Source organism: Syngnathus typhle, linkage group LG17 (assembly GCF_033458585.1).
Source record: "Syngnathus typhle isolate RoL2023-S1 ecotype Sweden linkage group LG17, RoL_Styp_1.0, whole genome shotgun sequence".
Taxonomy (NCBI): domain Eukaryota; kingdom Metazoa; phylum Chordata; class Actinopteri; order Syngnathiformes; family Syngnathidae; genus Syngnathus; species Syngnathus typhle.
Window position 1 is genome coordinate 4,836,259 of NC_083754.1, and position 16,732 is coordinate 4,852,990.

General features: G+C 40.2%; 1 protein-coding gene and 1 long non-coding RNA gene across 3 annotated transcripts; one reads left to right on the plus strand and one right to left on the minus strand.

Moving 5' to 3' along the window:
• Window positions 1-3,392: 3,392 nt before the first annotated feature.
• Window positions 3,393-3,822, minus strand: LOC133170934 (uncharacterized). Its single transcript, XR_009718643.1, has 2 exons — window positions 3,686-3,822; window positions 3,393-3,554 (listed from the first exon to the last, which is right to left on the minus strand). It is a non-coding gene; the product is annotated as an uncharacterized LOC133170934 (long non-coding RNA).
• On the plus strand, window positions 3,548-7,797 carry LOC133170933 (homeobox protein Hox-B8a). Of its 2 annotated transcripts, none has more exons than XM_061304160.1 (2): window positions 3,548-4,093; window positions 6,658-7,797. In XM_061304160.1, the coding sequence occupies exons 1-2, from the start codon at window positions 3,661-3,663 to the stop codon at window positions 7,062-7,064; spliced, it is 840 nt and encodes a 279-aa protein (XP_061160144.1). In that variant the 5' UTR covers window positions 3,548-3,660; the 3' UTR covers window positions 7,065-7,797. The 2 variants fall into 2 exon arrangements, with proteins under 2 accessions (XP_061160144.1, XP_061160145.1); XM_061304161.1 differs by having other exon boundaries at window positions 6,661-7,797.
• The last annotated feature ends 8,935 nt before the right edge of the window (window positions 7,798-16,732 follow it).

A 16,732-nucleotide genomic window follows, 5' to 3' on the forward strand; every position in this document is an offset into this window, starting at 1 on the left:
AGTTGAGTCTCCCGTCCTACCTCCCTTTGTCTTCCTCAGTTGCATCCTTACAGCACGGGTCATAAATACCCCCCCCCCCCTCCTCCTCCTCCTCCAAAGAAAAACACCCAAGACGGTAGAGCCTGAAACACCAAAGCTCTCACCTTCCGGTCCAGTGGGCAGAACGAGGCCCAGACTGAAGCCTCAAATGTGAGAAGAAATTCTGGGGCTTCACTCCGGAAACAAAGGTCCCTCATAAGAGGTTTTTCAATACATGTTCGTATTTTTTGTTATTGCTGCTGTGCTTTCTGATTTCACTGTGCTCGTCTGATAATGACTCAGATATCCAATGGCTGAAAACTCAGGAACTGTGCTGCAGGCTCTTCAGATAATGGTAACAATTGCTTTTTACGGGCTGTTTGCAGCCTCTAATTTAACAGGCCGGCGTGCGCGCGCTCACACACACACAGATATACACGCACACACATACGAGCGCACACACGTACATGCGCACACGAGTGTGCATGCGCGCACGCGTGCAAATAATCGAATGAGTTAAAAAAATCAGGGTTTTGATTGGCATTTGATTTAAAATAAATACGATTATCATCTGTGTTGCTGTATTGCTTTAACTAAATATATATTTAAAATGATTTTTTTACAACTATTTTAACAACGCAGTTATAGGTAACGTTACTGTTATTGTTTTTTATTAATGTAAATAGTTTTACGATGAGATATTTCCATGTTGTTAATTTTATTTAGGACTACAATAGACAGTATATATATTGATTTGATAGTTATTGATAACATATGTACTCATACTTGAAAAGATATGCTATATATAACGTCTGGATAATTCTCTAAAATAAATCTAACCATTTCAAACACAAAACTCATATTTTTTATTGTTACATGTTCAACATTTTAATTTAGATAACTTGCATTCTGTATTTACTAAGCACCAGTTTCTCTTTTCCGTTTGACACCCCAAGTGCATCGTCTGCAGGATAAAAGCACACATTTCAACGAATAAAATAAAAAAAAATCTTCAGGAATGGTCGAGGCCTGTCTCTCCCTTTCACCCAGACTCATTGGCTATACTGCTAAAGCTTCCATGAATATATAAAGAATATAAGCATAGGAAAATTCTAGTGGTGTACGACTATAGTATTAGTAGTGGTAGTAAAACTACTACAAACATAATAATAATAATAATAATAATAATAATAATAATAATAATAATAATAATAATAATAATAATAATAATAATAATAATAATAACATTTAATCTAATTTTAGAATTTTATATAATCATTTTTCATTGAAATATTTTTAGGAGTAATAATGAACGTGAATGACTGATATGTCTTTTTTTCTTGGGTTCCCAGCCACTATTGTAAACGTTTCTTGGAGCACAGTTTCTTGGAGCCGTGTCTGTAATGTGTAGAATTAAACTGAGCCTGCACGCATAATTATTTTAGGGCTCAACTTTAAAGGCCACTTGATGGCGCTCTTGCACCGTTGTTAGACCTTAAGACCCATACTGCTCACAGGCTGACTGGTGAACATGCAAACACACCATTCGCCATCTTACGTTCAGAATGTGTTTTAAAAATTATTATTAACAATAATAATATTATTATTATTGATTTAGGAATAGTGTGAATTGGTTAACTTGTCAATGGATATATGCAAGTATGACGTGCAGAGGCAACGAGCACAAAATATTTTCCATAGATTTATTTTCCATAAAAACAAATGGTTGTCTAAAAGGAGCTGAAGGTGCAGTAAATGCGGGAATATAAAATGGCCATATTGTTTCCGTGGTGTATTTGAGGTTTGTGTACAATTGATACACATGGGGAGAAGCAAACTAACAAATAGCAACATCGATTTTCCCCAAATGCTTGTAAGTAGTGGCGGCTACCTCTCGTGTTTCAACATATTGGGGATAGATACTTGTTTTATAGGAAATGAAAACAGCAAACTCTAAAAACAAGTGAACTTAACCATTTGATGTGTTAAATGCGGTGCAATGAACTTTGGCCAGTCTGAGTAATAGATGTGAAAATACTGCTGGACTCTTTGTGAAATCTAGCGTATATTAATGTGATTTATACAGTGGCCATTTCAAATGGGCGCTTGCGACATTTTGGCAACACGTCAGCGCTCTATAATGATTAATTCATTCTTTCATTTGACTAACATGCGCGTGTTTGAATGTCACAATGACACACACAAAAAAAAAAACAATCCACAGAACATTCATGGTTATATGGATGCCACGAGGACCACACTCATATGGTGAAGAATGATTCAAGATCGTAATTGATACATCTACTGCACATTAAATATTTGAGTTTAATCAGTGCGTTTTTCCCCCCTATCAAGTCAGAAGATCTAAACGAAAGCCATCCTACAACTTAACCCTCGTTAAAAAGCATCCCTTTGTCCACACCTCGACAGGAGGGCCGACATCTGTATGACGAAATGACAATTAAAACCCGCGGTATTCTTACTCGGTTAAGGGCATTTACGGCCTTCGCTCTCGCAAAAGGGCGCTCATAACCCCTCTTTGTGCTTCTCTGTTGTGAGGACGTAAACAAGCAAACACCACCGCGTCAGCTTTATGGGACTTTATAGTTGCTTAAACTGTTTACAGCCGATCCTAGCGTTTATTACCCAACCACCCACCTCTCCTCGCATGTATATGAAGATCATATTTATAAAATGATCAGAAGGCATCGTCCAGATCCCGCGGCTCGTTTATTTCCAAAGCCACACTTAGACTGGCACATGCATGGGAGAGGGAAAGAAGTGCTTGGTAATTAATGGGGACGTGGTGTTCTTAATGATGCAATGCATAGAATGCAACCTCTTATATTCCTTCAATTATAATTTTCAGATGTGTTTGGTTCAAACTTTTATTAACACACACGCGGGCGCGCGCATAAACGCAAGCACACGCACACACATACTTCGCCTCATTCTCCCTTCTTCGATCTCTCCATCCTCCAGCTCTCTTTGCATTAGACGCGCGCCAGCCGACGCCAGCGGGGAAGTGCAGTGAGTGTGCGCACGCTCGTGCATGTTTGTTCGTGCACAGAGAAGCCAATGGGACGAAGAGCTGATAATAGATGCAAATTATCCTGAAACACACATACTACAGAGGGAGACAGGGAGAGGGGGGATGGAGAGAGAGTGAGCGTATGTGTGAGAGGGGAGAGAGAGAATATGAAACAAGTCATTTGCAGAAGAGTAAATCACAGAAAAGCCGTTTGAGAGGAAGACAGCGCTCCAGATTTCAACGCTATAGCCGGAATTGTGATGCTCGCTCGCTTTTCCTCCTCCACTTCCCTTTCTCTGGTTTCTTCATCGCTGGATATTTCATGGAATCGGTGTGAAAGTTGTTGTTTTTGCGGCGGCGGCATTGTCTCATGGTCCCGCTCCGGCAGCTTGTCGTCACCGAGATCAGCTCGTCAGTTGTGGCCGTGAGGGGGAACACCACAACAGACTCTCGCTCACTCTCTCCCTCCCCTCCGTCTCTCTCCGTCTGGTGCTCTTTCTCTCGCCTGAAAACACAACCGAAGCAGACAAACACAACAGAGCGCCGCCGCTCACTTATACTCTGACTCTACAGACGGGGGGAAAAAAAACAAAAGAAAAAATCAGCAAAAGATGAGTTCATATTTCGTCAACTCACTCTTTTCCAAATATAAAAGCGGCGACTCGTTACGTCCAAATTATTATGAATGTGGCTTCGCGCAGGACCTCGCCGGTAGCCGGCCCACTGTAGTGTACGGTCCGGGCTCCGGTGCCACCTTCCAGCACGCTCCTCAGATCCAGGACTTCTATCACCATAGCGCCTCAACACTGCCCAGCAATCCGTACCAGCAGAGTCCTTGTGCGGTGACGTGCCACGGCGAGTCCGGCAACTTCTATGGATATGACGCGCTACAACGGCAGACGCTCTTTGGGACGCAGGACGCAGATTTGGTTCAATACAGCGACTGTAAGCTGGGAGGCGCACCCGGACTCGGCAGCGAGGACGCGGAGGGAACAGACCAGAGTCCTTCACCGACGCAGCTCTTTCCCTGGATGAGGCCGCAAGGTGAGAACTTTCTTTCTCTCTCTTTGCGAAACCTCAGTTCGGAGCAAATCTATATGACCTGCTTCTCCGGAGGAGACAGCAGAATATTTGAGATGTTGTGGGAAGCAGGAGACAAAAGTTGGCAATTCACTATTTAATGAAGGTAATTGGGGCTTCCTGTGTTCAAAGCGGAAGACAAAGACATGTTTATGGTTTTATTGCCAGCACCAAAACTTGCGGATGACGGGGTTTTAAATTGCACCAACCATAGTGTGGTGGATGGGCGAGCACAGAGAAGGGAAGCACACTGTGGAAAGAATGGTGTTTATGTGTGGGCGTGCGTATGTGTGTGTGCGCGTGCATGTATATGTGTGAGGAGGAGGGGGGGGGGGGTGTCAGACCAAGACCAGACCGGACTAGGAAGAAGTCAACCTCATCAGAAAACCCCCGTCTGCACCAGATGGGAAATAGTACAACAGTATTGAGAGCTCTCAAAGACTTGCTTTAGACATGCAGGCATGACCTGGGTTAAACTTTTACGGCATTTTCCTTTTTACGACTTACTTGTGGTCTTCTGAATTATTCAGCTACACGGGGCCCATGCTGTCTGCATGGGAGAGATGAGGGGGTGTATAGGGGCGACAGAGAGAGAGAGAGAGAGGGGGAAAAAAAAAGAAATGAAGCTCCCTTTTAAAAAAGAAACGAGGTTCGCTTTTATGTTAGTTTTAGCACACACAGTGTGTGCATATATGTATTGTGTGAGTGAGAGAGAGAAACAAGAAGACTCGGAGCTGTGAAGCATTCTTTATTTCAAATAGGAACGATGGCAGAGTAGCTTTATTGTCAATGAGTCTCCCTGCACACACATTGTTTGGGGATATATTTTTCTATTTCAGGAGAATATTGCAAGTGACCGTTATAATTTCACAGTAGTCTTATTGGCTATAGTGAAACCAAAATAACAATAAAAGCTAAACACAAAATCTCTCCCTGTTGCCTACAGCAGTGATCCATCACTGCTGGTAAAATAGCAGCAGGCCTACAAGTTCACTTATGTTTCCGCAACCGTTTCACAAGCCTGTGTAAACTGCAGTGCCTTCTAGCAATTGTGTATTACCACGGACCTGGTTTATGTTGGTTGCATGCTTGTCCCAACACCTCTGCGGGTTTTACAGCTTGTAATGTTGAGTTGGCAAAGACGATAATCTGAGGAGCTCATATTGATACAATATTAGTCCGAATTGTTTTGTGGTCTATATATAAACATATTCTGTGCTCAGTATGAGAATCAAAACAGGAAAGGGCGCGCCATACTTGTATGCAATGGAGCTCCATGGAAAATTTCATTTCTGCACATGTAAAGAAAAGAATGTCGTGTTGTTGTCTTCTGCATATGTTAGTTCAATAAATGGGTTAGCACTAAACGCAAAATATGTTGTCGTGAATCCCTATCAAACCTCTTGATAATGTATTTGCAACCCCAAGTTGGTGCTATATTATAATTGAACTGAATCATGCAATCAAAATTAGTTATAATCATTAGAAACAATTGACCCGTATTGAAAACTTATTGTCACTTAAAAACACCAGTACAGATAATTAAATTATATACAATTTGAATAAATTGTGTTAATTTAATCTCAAAAGTCACTGATAGAGAAATTTTGTCCACCAAAATTCCACTTTCTAATCCCTGATCATTATGACGAGTGGCATATTTTGTCCGTGTGGTGCATCCATCCCCTTTTATGGTAGGCAATCAAAGCGTAGGACAAACAGTTTTATGGAAATATAATCGCTCACATAAATGCCCCGTGTGTGTAATCTGTCGGGAGTCGGACGCCAAGCGTTCACTGTTAAATGTGTTAATATATATATTTTTAATATATCCTTGGATGTTGCTTTTGTGAGGAATCATGTTGAGTTTCTAAATTAAAAATGTACATTTCATTTTTTTGTTTCACTGCACCCAGTTGAACGAATACACTGTTTAAAGTTAAAATGAAATTATCAGCGGGTCTAGTTAATTAGAATGGGAAGTATTGAAATTGTATATGTCCTTGTAATGCATGTGACTTGTGGCCTTGAAATTAGTAATTGAAAATCACTTTGAATATTTTTAATCATTTATGAACTTAATATTGAAGTTGTGGTGAATTTAATTACTTCTCTGTCAGTGAAACAAATCTGCACAAATCTCCCGCCGGTGCAGAGCGAACGAATCGAATTCCCCCGCGTTGGAGTTTTTCCACTAATTGGACCGTTTATGTTGTAGACTTGTTTACGATTTGACACATAGCTACTATTATTTCCGGAGATTTTATGATTGCAACTTTTCTCTGTTTTGATTTATAATATACACATTCAATTTATTAACAGTCGTCATGATTTAAAATCAATAAAAAGTAAAAATAATCACATATTGTTTTAAATAATACGAACACATGATTTTGTTTTTATTCTGTTGTGGACTCCTTTCATTGGAGTTTAAAAAAATTCCATTGCTTGTTTCTATATGCATGGGAGACCCAGTCTCTAATAACATATGTCCTCATTCCCCGCCTTTTCCTCACCTCCTCCCCCAGTAGCTGCCGGAAGGAGGCGAGGCCGGCAGACGTACAGCCGTTACCAAACTCTGGAGCTGGAGAAGGAGTTCCTGTTCAACCCGTACTTGACCCGAAAGCGCCGCATCGAGGTGTCGCACGCATTGGCGTTGACGGAGCGACAGGTGAAGATCTGGTTTCAAAATCGAAGGATGAAGTGGAAAAAGGAGAACAATAAGGACAAGTTCCCCAGCAGCAAAAGCGAACAGGAGGCGGTGGAGAGGGAGCGGAGGGAGAAAGAGCTCCGGGATGGCGGGGCAGTTGGTGCGGGAGGTGGAGGAGGTGGCGAGGGTGGAGGTGGTGGAGGCTCCGTGCCGGTAGCGGGAACAGCTGGATCACAGGCGGCTTTGAGCGATGATTGCTGTGAGAAAAGTCATAAGCAAATGTAGGAGAAAATATAGATTAATTTGGGGAGCTCCTTGTGTTAATTGGTCTGAATTGGGGATTTGACTCCCCCATATATTCACCTTTCAATCGACGGGACCGAACTTTAGTTTGCAAATCGGCGAAAGGCTATCTGATATAGGACTGGAAGGGTGTCCGTACCCACTTCTGCTGACTGAATGAAAAAAATAACAAGAGGAAAAAAAAAAAAGGAAAAAAAAAACATGTGGAAAAGTAAATAATGAAGGCGGGATTAATCAATCCAACATAGTCTACTTTAGTGAAGAAAAAAAAGAATGATACCACAATGATAGCTTCCTTTCTTTGGTGAAAACACTTGTCGTGGAAACATTTCTATATTGTTCGAAGTTTGTCATTAACAATTTTATCTTTGGCAGCTGTATAGTTTTTAAGTTAAAATGATGATGGTGCACTTTTTACTGTACTTCTCACTCCTATGTTGTTGTTGTTATTATGGCAATTGTTATTAATGATGAAGTTGATGGCGTAGCAATTAATGAAATGTCCAACAACATGAAACTGCCTATTTATGCCGTTTTAGTAGGTCGGGTCTCTTTTTTAAAACACTCTAATCGTTGTTTATGGTTTTAGTTCGTTTCTGATTGATGGTGTTTGTTTATGCTGTCTTCCTTTTCTCTTTTGGGATTAAAAGCATGCGCACAGTGCGGTTAATAAAGAGAAAATACTTATAAATAAAAACGATTTTAAAATGTACAACGTTTGTGCGTTCTACATTTGTTTTGAAGTTTGGCTGTTATTTTTTTTTAAACCTGTTTGCCTATTTTTGGTCTACTTTAGAGGCATTAGCCTGCAAACCCAAGGCAATTAATGGCATACAAATACTTCCTTGTCCTTTTTTTTTTATTTATAAACTCTCATTTTCAAAATTGCATTTTCTGTCATAACACAGACTGATAAAACTGCAATTTAAGCCTCTTAAAATCACACACACACAGGCACACATACAAACCCTTTGCCTATTCAAACACACTTTTATTTATGGCGCACTCCTCCAATTATATCGTTGCAAGTCTGTGTTGGCGCAGATTTACACTGCTCTCAATCATCATCATATCAAACACTTGCAGCAGGGTTGTTTCCTAATGGAAGGATCAAACACAAAAAACGACTATAGGTTTAAGCATAAACCCCCCCACCCTATACGGTTTAGCATATGCAGTAAGAAGGAGAAGGTATTACATTTCGTCATTTTGGCTATATTAATTTGGGTGCAAAATCTGTTTATTTATTTTCATAGAGCACGTTATACTGAAGCATGCTTACTTCAAGGAAAAAACGTTATTTTCAGATTCCAAGAACAATAGCATTGTGTGACCTTAAATGAGTTCTGATATATCACGTTTTGTACGAGGTGATCGAAATTCCAATTTGTCGCAACACAGAACAATGAAAACCGATGGAAAGGTGCGCGGTTTGAGTCCTACTTACAATTAATCAACAGAATATTATGCCGCCGGATTTATGTTGAATTAAAAAGGAACTAAGTAAGCGCTTTAAAACTCTATGGAGGATATCCGTTCACAATGAACGTCCAGTTTGGAAGAACAGCAGAACAATTGTTGCTATGCAACACACAAAAATAGAAATGAAGGAAATAATAAGTTCCACCGCCAACCTGTCACCACTAAAAAAACATTTGGTAGTATATAAAGGTAGTTTATTTCCTAAACCAGCCGCTTAACGTCATTATAACAAAACAAAAAACGCTAAATAAATAAATGGATATGACGATTTTTACTTTGAGTTTAGGATGCATCTTCTCATCTGCATTGTTAACTCTAACTCAAGTGTAAAAAGTTAACCAATGTAAAACGTAAATATGCGTATAGTTTGAGGCCATTCCAAATGATCTCTGCTGCATTGGTCATGATTAAAAGAAATGGAAAAAAAATCGTAGCATTGCATCTATGTTGAGAGTTGCTTCCAGACAGCAATATGAAAGTGATTGCCACTGACCTGAACTTGAAAACTTGCCATGTTTGTGCTTGTACTCCAAGATATTGACCAGGGGATTGTTTTTTTTCTTTTCAATCACCCAATAAAAATACAATTCAGCAAAACGTATGGGTGAGGAAGATAAGGTGTGTGTGAACACTGCAAATTGTTCTCAAGGGAAGATAGCAAATATTGCCTAGTGGTGACATTGCCACTTCGAGAGGATGGATAGTCACCCAAACCTCTGTCATCAGGTTTACAGTTCAAGTGTGTGAAGTTTGAATAACTTTGAATCAAGCTGAGTATCGTTATTGGCTGCGTTATTTCATTATTAAAAAGAGCATAGGATCTATGGCTGTGCAAAATTCAGAATTTCGGATTGAATTCAATTCAATTTAATTGAAATGATTTGAATTAACTCCAAGCCACAGGATTTTTCATTGAAATGGCAGGATATTGAATTCAATTCAATGTAATTGATAGAAACTCATTCTCATCACATATCGGTGAGAATATGACTGAATTTCACAAATCCATGCAATCTGTGCACCAATCCAATTTCTCAACCGTTTATAAAAAGTTCAAAATGTTTGGGCAGAAATTTTAAAGATTTAGATAAAGCAACGTATTCTGGATAAGGTGCGTTCAAGGGCTGTTGTTAAATGGGAAATCATAACGGTAAATGAAGGCTACTCTAAATGAATGTAACACAATGACAACAAACATTCTTGAAACTTGAATTAATGTATTTTATACATGCAATATATATTAGGGCTGTGCACAAATCAGTGGTATTTCGTTCACAGGTTCGATTTAGAATGGCGTATTAATAGTCTATTTATAATTTGCGGAGTCGAATTTGAGGATGTGACGTCACGGGAACTGCCATTTTGTTCACAGCTGTTTGCGGAATGGCGATTGATACAAAAACCTGCTTTCTAAATCCTGTCCACTACTAACGCAGCAAGGAGGAGGATAACTTGGCCAGTGAAAAGGTAAAAAATAATTTTCCAATATTTTCGAACTCTTGTCGCTTTAAACGCTACATGTGTGTGCGTGTTTTTGAGTGCATGTGTGTTTCTACATATTTCTAAGAGAAAGAACTACCAAAACCAGCAAAACAAACATAAGTTAAATAATAATGAATAAACTAGTACACTTACAGCAGACATTTTTAAAGAATATTGTTTATTTAGCAACAGTAACATTGAAGAAAATAACTTTTCCTGTGTATTGCTCTTATTCTGAAAGTCAAAGTGTTGTACTTCTGGTGGCAGATTGTCGTGAGCTTACTTATCGATGAACGGAACTTTCACTGACGTCACAACAAAATCAATAAAAATATATTGTATTCTATATATGTGTAGATATGTGTATATTTATGGTATATATGTGTATATATATGATTATATATGGTTATTATATATATTATATACAGCAAGAAGCTGAGGTTAACTTCTGCAAAGCTTAACACAAACCACAATGTTAGCGTGGCTGCTTGCAGTAAAAGAACAGATGGCTGTGTTAGTGAGAGGGCAAAGAATGTTTCTATGGTTCGACCAAATAATTTCATTAAACATTTTGTGTCGCCTTGGTTGCGCAGCGGTTACTGTCAGTAGCTCAAATATGCCGGACTGTCTCTTTCTTTTTTATACAACCCCTCCTCTCTCATGCCTTCTCTGGGAAATCTTTTATACTCTGTGACCTCCATAAAACAACAATTTAAGACTTAGTGAATATTCATTAGTTTGTATTGTGTTTAAGATTCTGCAACAAAATACAGCACTCGTGTGAATCACTGCGCCATTGCTTGTCATTGCAGCCTACTGTACATTGTGTGCTGAAAATGGTGATGAGGAAGACTGAGAGGATCCCAGTTTCTTCAAACACCCAAAGCAATCAATAAAAACTGTCATTGACCTGCAAGAGGGAGCGGGCTTTATACTTAAGCAACGGAAGCATTCGATTACAGCTCTGGCCTTCCTATCTTGGGTTTGCATGTTCTCCCCATGACTGCATGATTTTTTTTTCCGTGTAATTTAATTTCCTCTCACACGAAATGCGTGGTAGGACGTTTGACCACTCCAAATTGTCCTTAGGTGTGACTGTGAGTGTGGATGGCTGTTTTGCTCTGATTGGCTGGCAACCAGTTTAGGGTCTACTCCGCCTACCGCCCGAAGACGGATGGCTCTGGCACCACGCAACCCTCGTGAGGATAAACGGTTCAGTTGATGAATGAATGAGTACAAACACACAAAACCAGACCATTTTATAATTTCCTGGTCTATTGTAATAATACCAAGTTATAAAGTATCATATTTGATTTGGCTGGTATGACCCTTTTTATGACTGTTTGTGGTCTGCTGTGTTGTGCACAGCCCTGTTTCTCAGGCACCTGAAAAACACTGAGCATTTTGTAAATATTGGTGAATAGATCATTTGCAATTTAATAAAGAGTTGCATTTTAATTGGGTACTAATTTAATTTTAGTGCTACCCAATAACAGTGCAATCAGCCTTTAGTCCAAGACCAAAACAACTTTTGCTCTTCAAAGGCATCTCTTCAGAGCCTATCTTTATATAAAAAGAAATAATCAAAACGTTTCACTTATTTAATTTGAAACCTTGAAGTATATTGAGGTAGCATTTATTTTTAAAATTTTGGGTTTGGTCTATTTAAATTGAAAATGGAAATAAATATTAAATTGAATTATCACGGCAATATTTTTGATAGTTAAAGCATATTAGAATTAATGGTTGTATTTTGGACATACTTTTAGATGATTTTCAATATATTTTTCTAAATTCACCATGGCGGTTTGATCGTGCGTTATGCAATGTGAAGACAGCAAGTGTTTTATAATCCAGTTTATGATTTTTGGGAACCCCCCCCCCCCGCGCGCTCTTTGGCAGGTGGCACGCAAATATAATCATGATCGATAAAAAATAGTTATAGAATCCATATTAATGCACGACGGACGAGCTAATGTTCGGATAGAGGTGACTTGTTTTTTTCCCGGAACAATGATAAAACTCACGCATGCAAGCACAGCAAACAGGGCCTAAGATTCGAACCGGTCACTAAAATGGGAGACGACGCAAATCTACAGTCTGAATCGGGCGAGAGATTTTTTGGAAATCCACGTAATCATGACCGTTACCTGATTTTTTTTTTTTTTTGTGTGTGTGTGCATTTCTTCGTTATTAATATTCACCCATTTTCAGAACCGCTCATCCTCACGAGGGTCGCAGATGCGCTGGAGCCTATCCGAGGGGTTCACCCTGGTTCTCCGCCAATTGTTATTATTATTTCCATACATTTCTACAAATGTGTATTTTACCAGAGAACATTTTGCAGCCTCGTTTCGTTTGTGGAATTAATTAAAAATGAAATGTTCTCATCATACCCGGATAGCAAATCTTGAAAAAATAACCGAAATTTGCTTAATCTGCACTTGAAATGCAATTTGTACTTGTTAAAGAGATCGCATATATATTTAGTTTACTTTAGGTTTGATTTTATTCATGCACAACAACTTATTTCAGCGTTGGTAGTTTTCTATTGAATGCAACAAAAACGTAAGATAAGAAATGACTCGCCCGTATATAAATCGACAGATACCCCGAATCAGAATCCGATTCATTTGTACGATTTCGTCAATGTTGTGAGAGAACGTTACCGCTGCAAATCTCCTTGTAAAAAAACAGACGTTTTTCCTTTTTGGTCGATAAAATCCTTATCTAGCTCTGCAAACCCTCTTCGCTCCGAGTTCCAAGTTGCAAACATGGGGGTTAGCCGTCAAGCGGAGAGGCTGTGGAGCGTGGGCTTTACAACGAGTCCTGCATGGTGACTTTATTGCACCCACCAAAGGGGCGGAAAGCCAAATAAAAGCCCAAATCGCACAAAGAAACCAAATGAACAAGGTATTGAGAGACCGGTTTCAAACAGAACACTCTGTGCTGCATCTGCGGGTTTAAATTTTAACCTAAAATATTTGCAAGAGGAAGTGTCGCGTCCGTTTTAGCAATCGGACAGTTTTGAAGGAAGCCGCACCACATTACACTATTGGCCCATTTTCTTTTATTATTGATTGTGTGAAATAACCAAGGATTAAGATGAAAATTGTAATTGACGCATAACAATGGCGCGGTCAAATTGTACTTTGGGACTTGGTTATACGCAAGTATGGGCATAAATGGTCCTTTTCTAAATATGCGCCGTTGACTTCGTTTTTGCGCAAAAATCGGCCATGCCGTCCTGCCTTCTCGTGGAATAGTCCGAACGGGCGCTATGATAAGAATAAAAATAATGAATTCAAATCTCCAATTTTAGCCGCTATACCGTTTGCATATTAAAAATGTATATAAAATCGCATCGAAACCTGCACTATACACATCATGTGGCAGGAGGCCCGTCGGTAGTTAAAATGGTGACGCATCTTGTGCCGCAATGCGAAACATTTACGCATCACGCGCTTGTATAGCTTATTCAGCTGCTAGCCTATAAATCGACACTATACACATTCAACTTAAAACCTAATGTTTCCCTTTGCAAGAACTACAAACAAACGAAATGCGAGTGAATCTTGTCCGTCTGCCTTTTTTTTTTCTATTATTAAGTGGCGCGTCTGAATTTTTGTTAATGTTTTCTAATTAAGCAATTGGTTACGGACTAGACGCGTGTATCGCTCAAGTTGTGTGTTGAATTGGTTTGTCTGATCATTAGCTGATAGAACCAATATGCTTGCATAAATACTGCAAATTTGCTTAGACCTGCGGGTTTTATCTTTGCATATGTGGCGAGTGGTGCAATGCTAAATGAAAAGAGGCCAACAATGTTTGAGACGGGGTGAAAGGCTTATTTCAAGAGCAGAAACCGAAGAAAATGGCGGAGAGAAGAGTGGACGAGGGTGTGAGAGCAAAAACCTCTCTCTCTCTCACTCGCAACATCCCCAACAGAATTGCTATAAATTCTTTGTTGTTTTATGAAAATTTACAACTTTGTGATACAAGTTTATGAGTGGCCGCGCGCAGGGATTGGCCAACGGACTGGTCATGTGGACGCCCTTAACGTGAACATGAACTTTTTATGATTTCCCAAGTGGCTATATTGCTGCGGCACTGCTCTCCGGCCCGAATCAGCCACCTCCGCTGAGCCCAGCTCCGCAAGCCTGCGTTGACGGGGTGCCGAACGTCGAATTTAGCTCGCTTTGACTACATGCTGACAGGAATGTTGGTGGTGGCTGTGCTTGGGAGCCGCGGAGATGTTGACACCAACCCGTGCTAACCCACACACCCCTCCTCCTTCTCATCATCATCATCTTGCTCTTCCGGATCTTGCTCCTGTGTGCTATATGGCTCCGCTTTCGTGTGGTCCCGTGCTGCTGCCTGCTCCGAAACGGCGCGCCGACTTTGAGCCATGCGTTGGCGGCTCTGATGACAGCGAAGAGACTTGCCAACGTTTCTATCTCCTTAGTTGTCTGTTTGAGTCATTTTGTCAGTGATGCTGCTGAAGATAGCGGGGGCGGCGATGAAGCCGACGTATTTTTTTACAACTGGTTGACAACCCAGACCTCGATTTCCATCCTCCTCCTTCTCAAACCGCCCTCCAATTTGCATGCTTCCGGTGTGCATGCACCAAGACCGACTGGTTCCCCATGGTACCGGGCTAACGTGTTTGCCCGAGTGAGCTGCAGGTGTTTCGGACTCGTGACGGACCAGCAGCAAAATAAAAAAGGTAAGAGCGCTTGGTGTGACCCACAGCCGTGGGTGCTGCATGCACGCTGTTGACTTCAGCCGTGTTAAATGAACAAAACAACTGCAGATTCGCCCTATTTTGACGCGTCTTTCTCGGTTTCCTCCACCAGAAATATTGTTATTTACGCAGGAACCAACAAACGAAACTGCAGTGTTTGAGTAAAAAAAAATTAAAAAAAATCTAATAATAATAAGAAACGATTTTCCCTTATGTCTTGCGTGCCATTTAGACTATTATACTGACAGACTTGCTTCATATTGAAAATAGGGATGCTTTAACATCGTTGTTCATTCAAATGTGAGACCATTGTTTTGCTCCTTCTGTCCACGTTGTGTCAATACGCAGCCGTCTCTTTGTCTTTCCATTGCATGCGCGCGTGCGTGAGCGCGCCCTGCCCACTTTTATGACTTGGCTTCCCTTCTCACTTCCTCCCAGCAGGTGGCTGGTATCTTTTTCTCCCCTGATTACCCCTCCACCCATTCCCTTGCTCCCAACATGTGCATATGCACATCCTGCACATTCTTAATTTTAGGATCTCCCCGAGTTGTTGTTTTTTTATCAGCTGCAAGCATGTCCTTTGGCGTGATGATTCTCATGCATATCCCACAATGTAGATTTATCACATCTCGTATGCATTTGGCTATACTAAGCCGACATGTATTGCATATTTAGCTGCACATTAACCAACGCACGTGTAAAACTGGGTTAAAAACGATACAATTTGGGTTGAAAATTGGACAGACTTATCCGGTTGGATCAGTTTGACCTAACTTCCTGGTTTGCTTTACCCGAAACAACCCCATATTGTTATTATATATATATATATATATATATATATATATTTTTTTTTTAAACAATTTAATTTCACAATTTCCCGGCTCGATCCAATTTATAACCCAACAGTTGATTTCCTTATTTATATATATATATTCTAATTTGGTGTGTGTGTGTGTGTGTGTGTGCGTGTGTGTGTGTGTGTGGGAGAGAGAGAGAACAAAACATGCATTTAGAAATGTAAACATAACAGAATATTACGGAAAAACGGAATATTCTTTAATACAATTTTTCCTGATTTTAGTCTCCGCCATACACTCTTTATGAATGGAGTCATTTCTATTCTTCTCATTTCTTAAACAATCTGCCCAGAACTGACGTCGTATCAAACGGCGGACATCACGTTTTTAAATCTCCAAATTAATTAATTCATCATCAGTATAATTGCAAACATCATTGGTATATAGCCCAAAGATTTTGCAACTCTACGAGCGATGGTCCGACAGTCAACCAAACGGCTCAGCTTCAGACTTTCCTGGGTTGCTCATGAGTAACCTTCAAAATGCTTTGGTGCCATCTAGCGACTTACTGGTGGTAATGTCTAAAGCTATGCACAGACGTGACAACTTTACTGATGATTCAAAGGAACGCTTGCTATGCGGTCTGTGTTATGTTAGCTCGTCTGTGTGTGTGCGCGTGCGTGTTTCCTATTTCGGACATCCATGTACATCGGTTGTACATGAATATCTTAACAGGCAATATGAATTTAATATTCTATTAGGAAAGTAGTAGAGAGTTACGAAAGTTGTCCACATTCTTTTTTTTCTTTCCAGTGTACTGGTAGAAAAGGTCAAGGGCCTACATTGTTGAGTCTGCTGACGAACTCTGTGAAATGAATCTGAAAGAGGCGAGTGTTCATGCGTGCATGTGGTGGACCGTGGCGGCAAGGTGTAACCCCTAACCTTTTGTTTCTGCTAGCGAGTTTTCTTTCTTTATTTGTTTGATGTGAACTCAGCTGGCGACAGATTGGTGCTTCGCCAAGGTTAGGCATACCCGCTGTTACCCTGTGTTGAATGAGGCGTGAAGCATGCGTGAAACTGTGGACTGTGCCATTGCGCACTTTGAAAAACAAGCTTGAGGGGGGGAAAAAGTTTCTGCAGGTTGG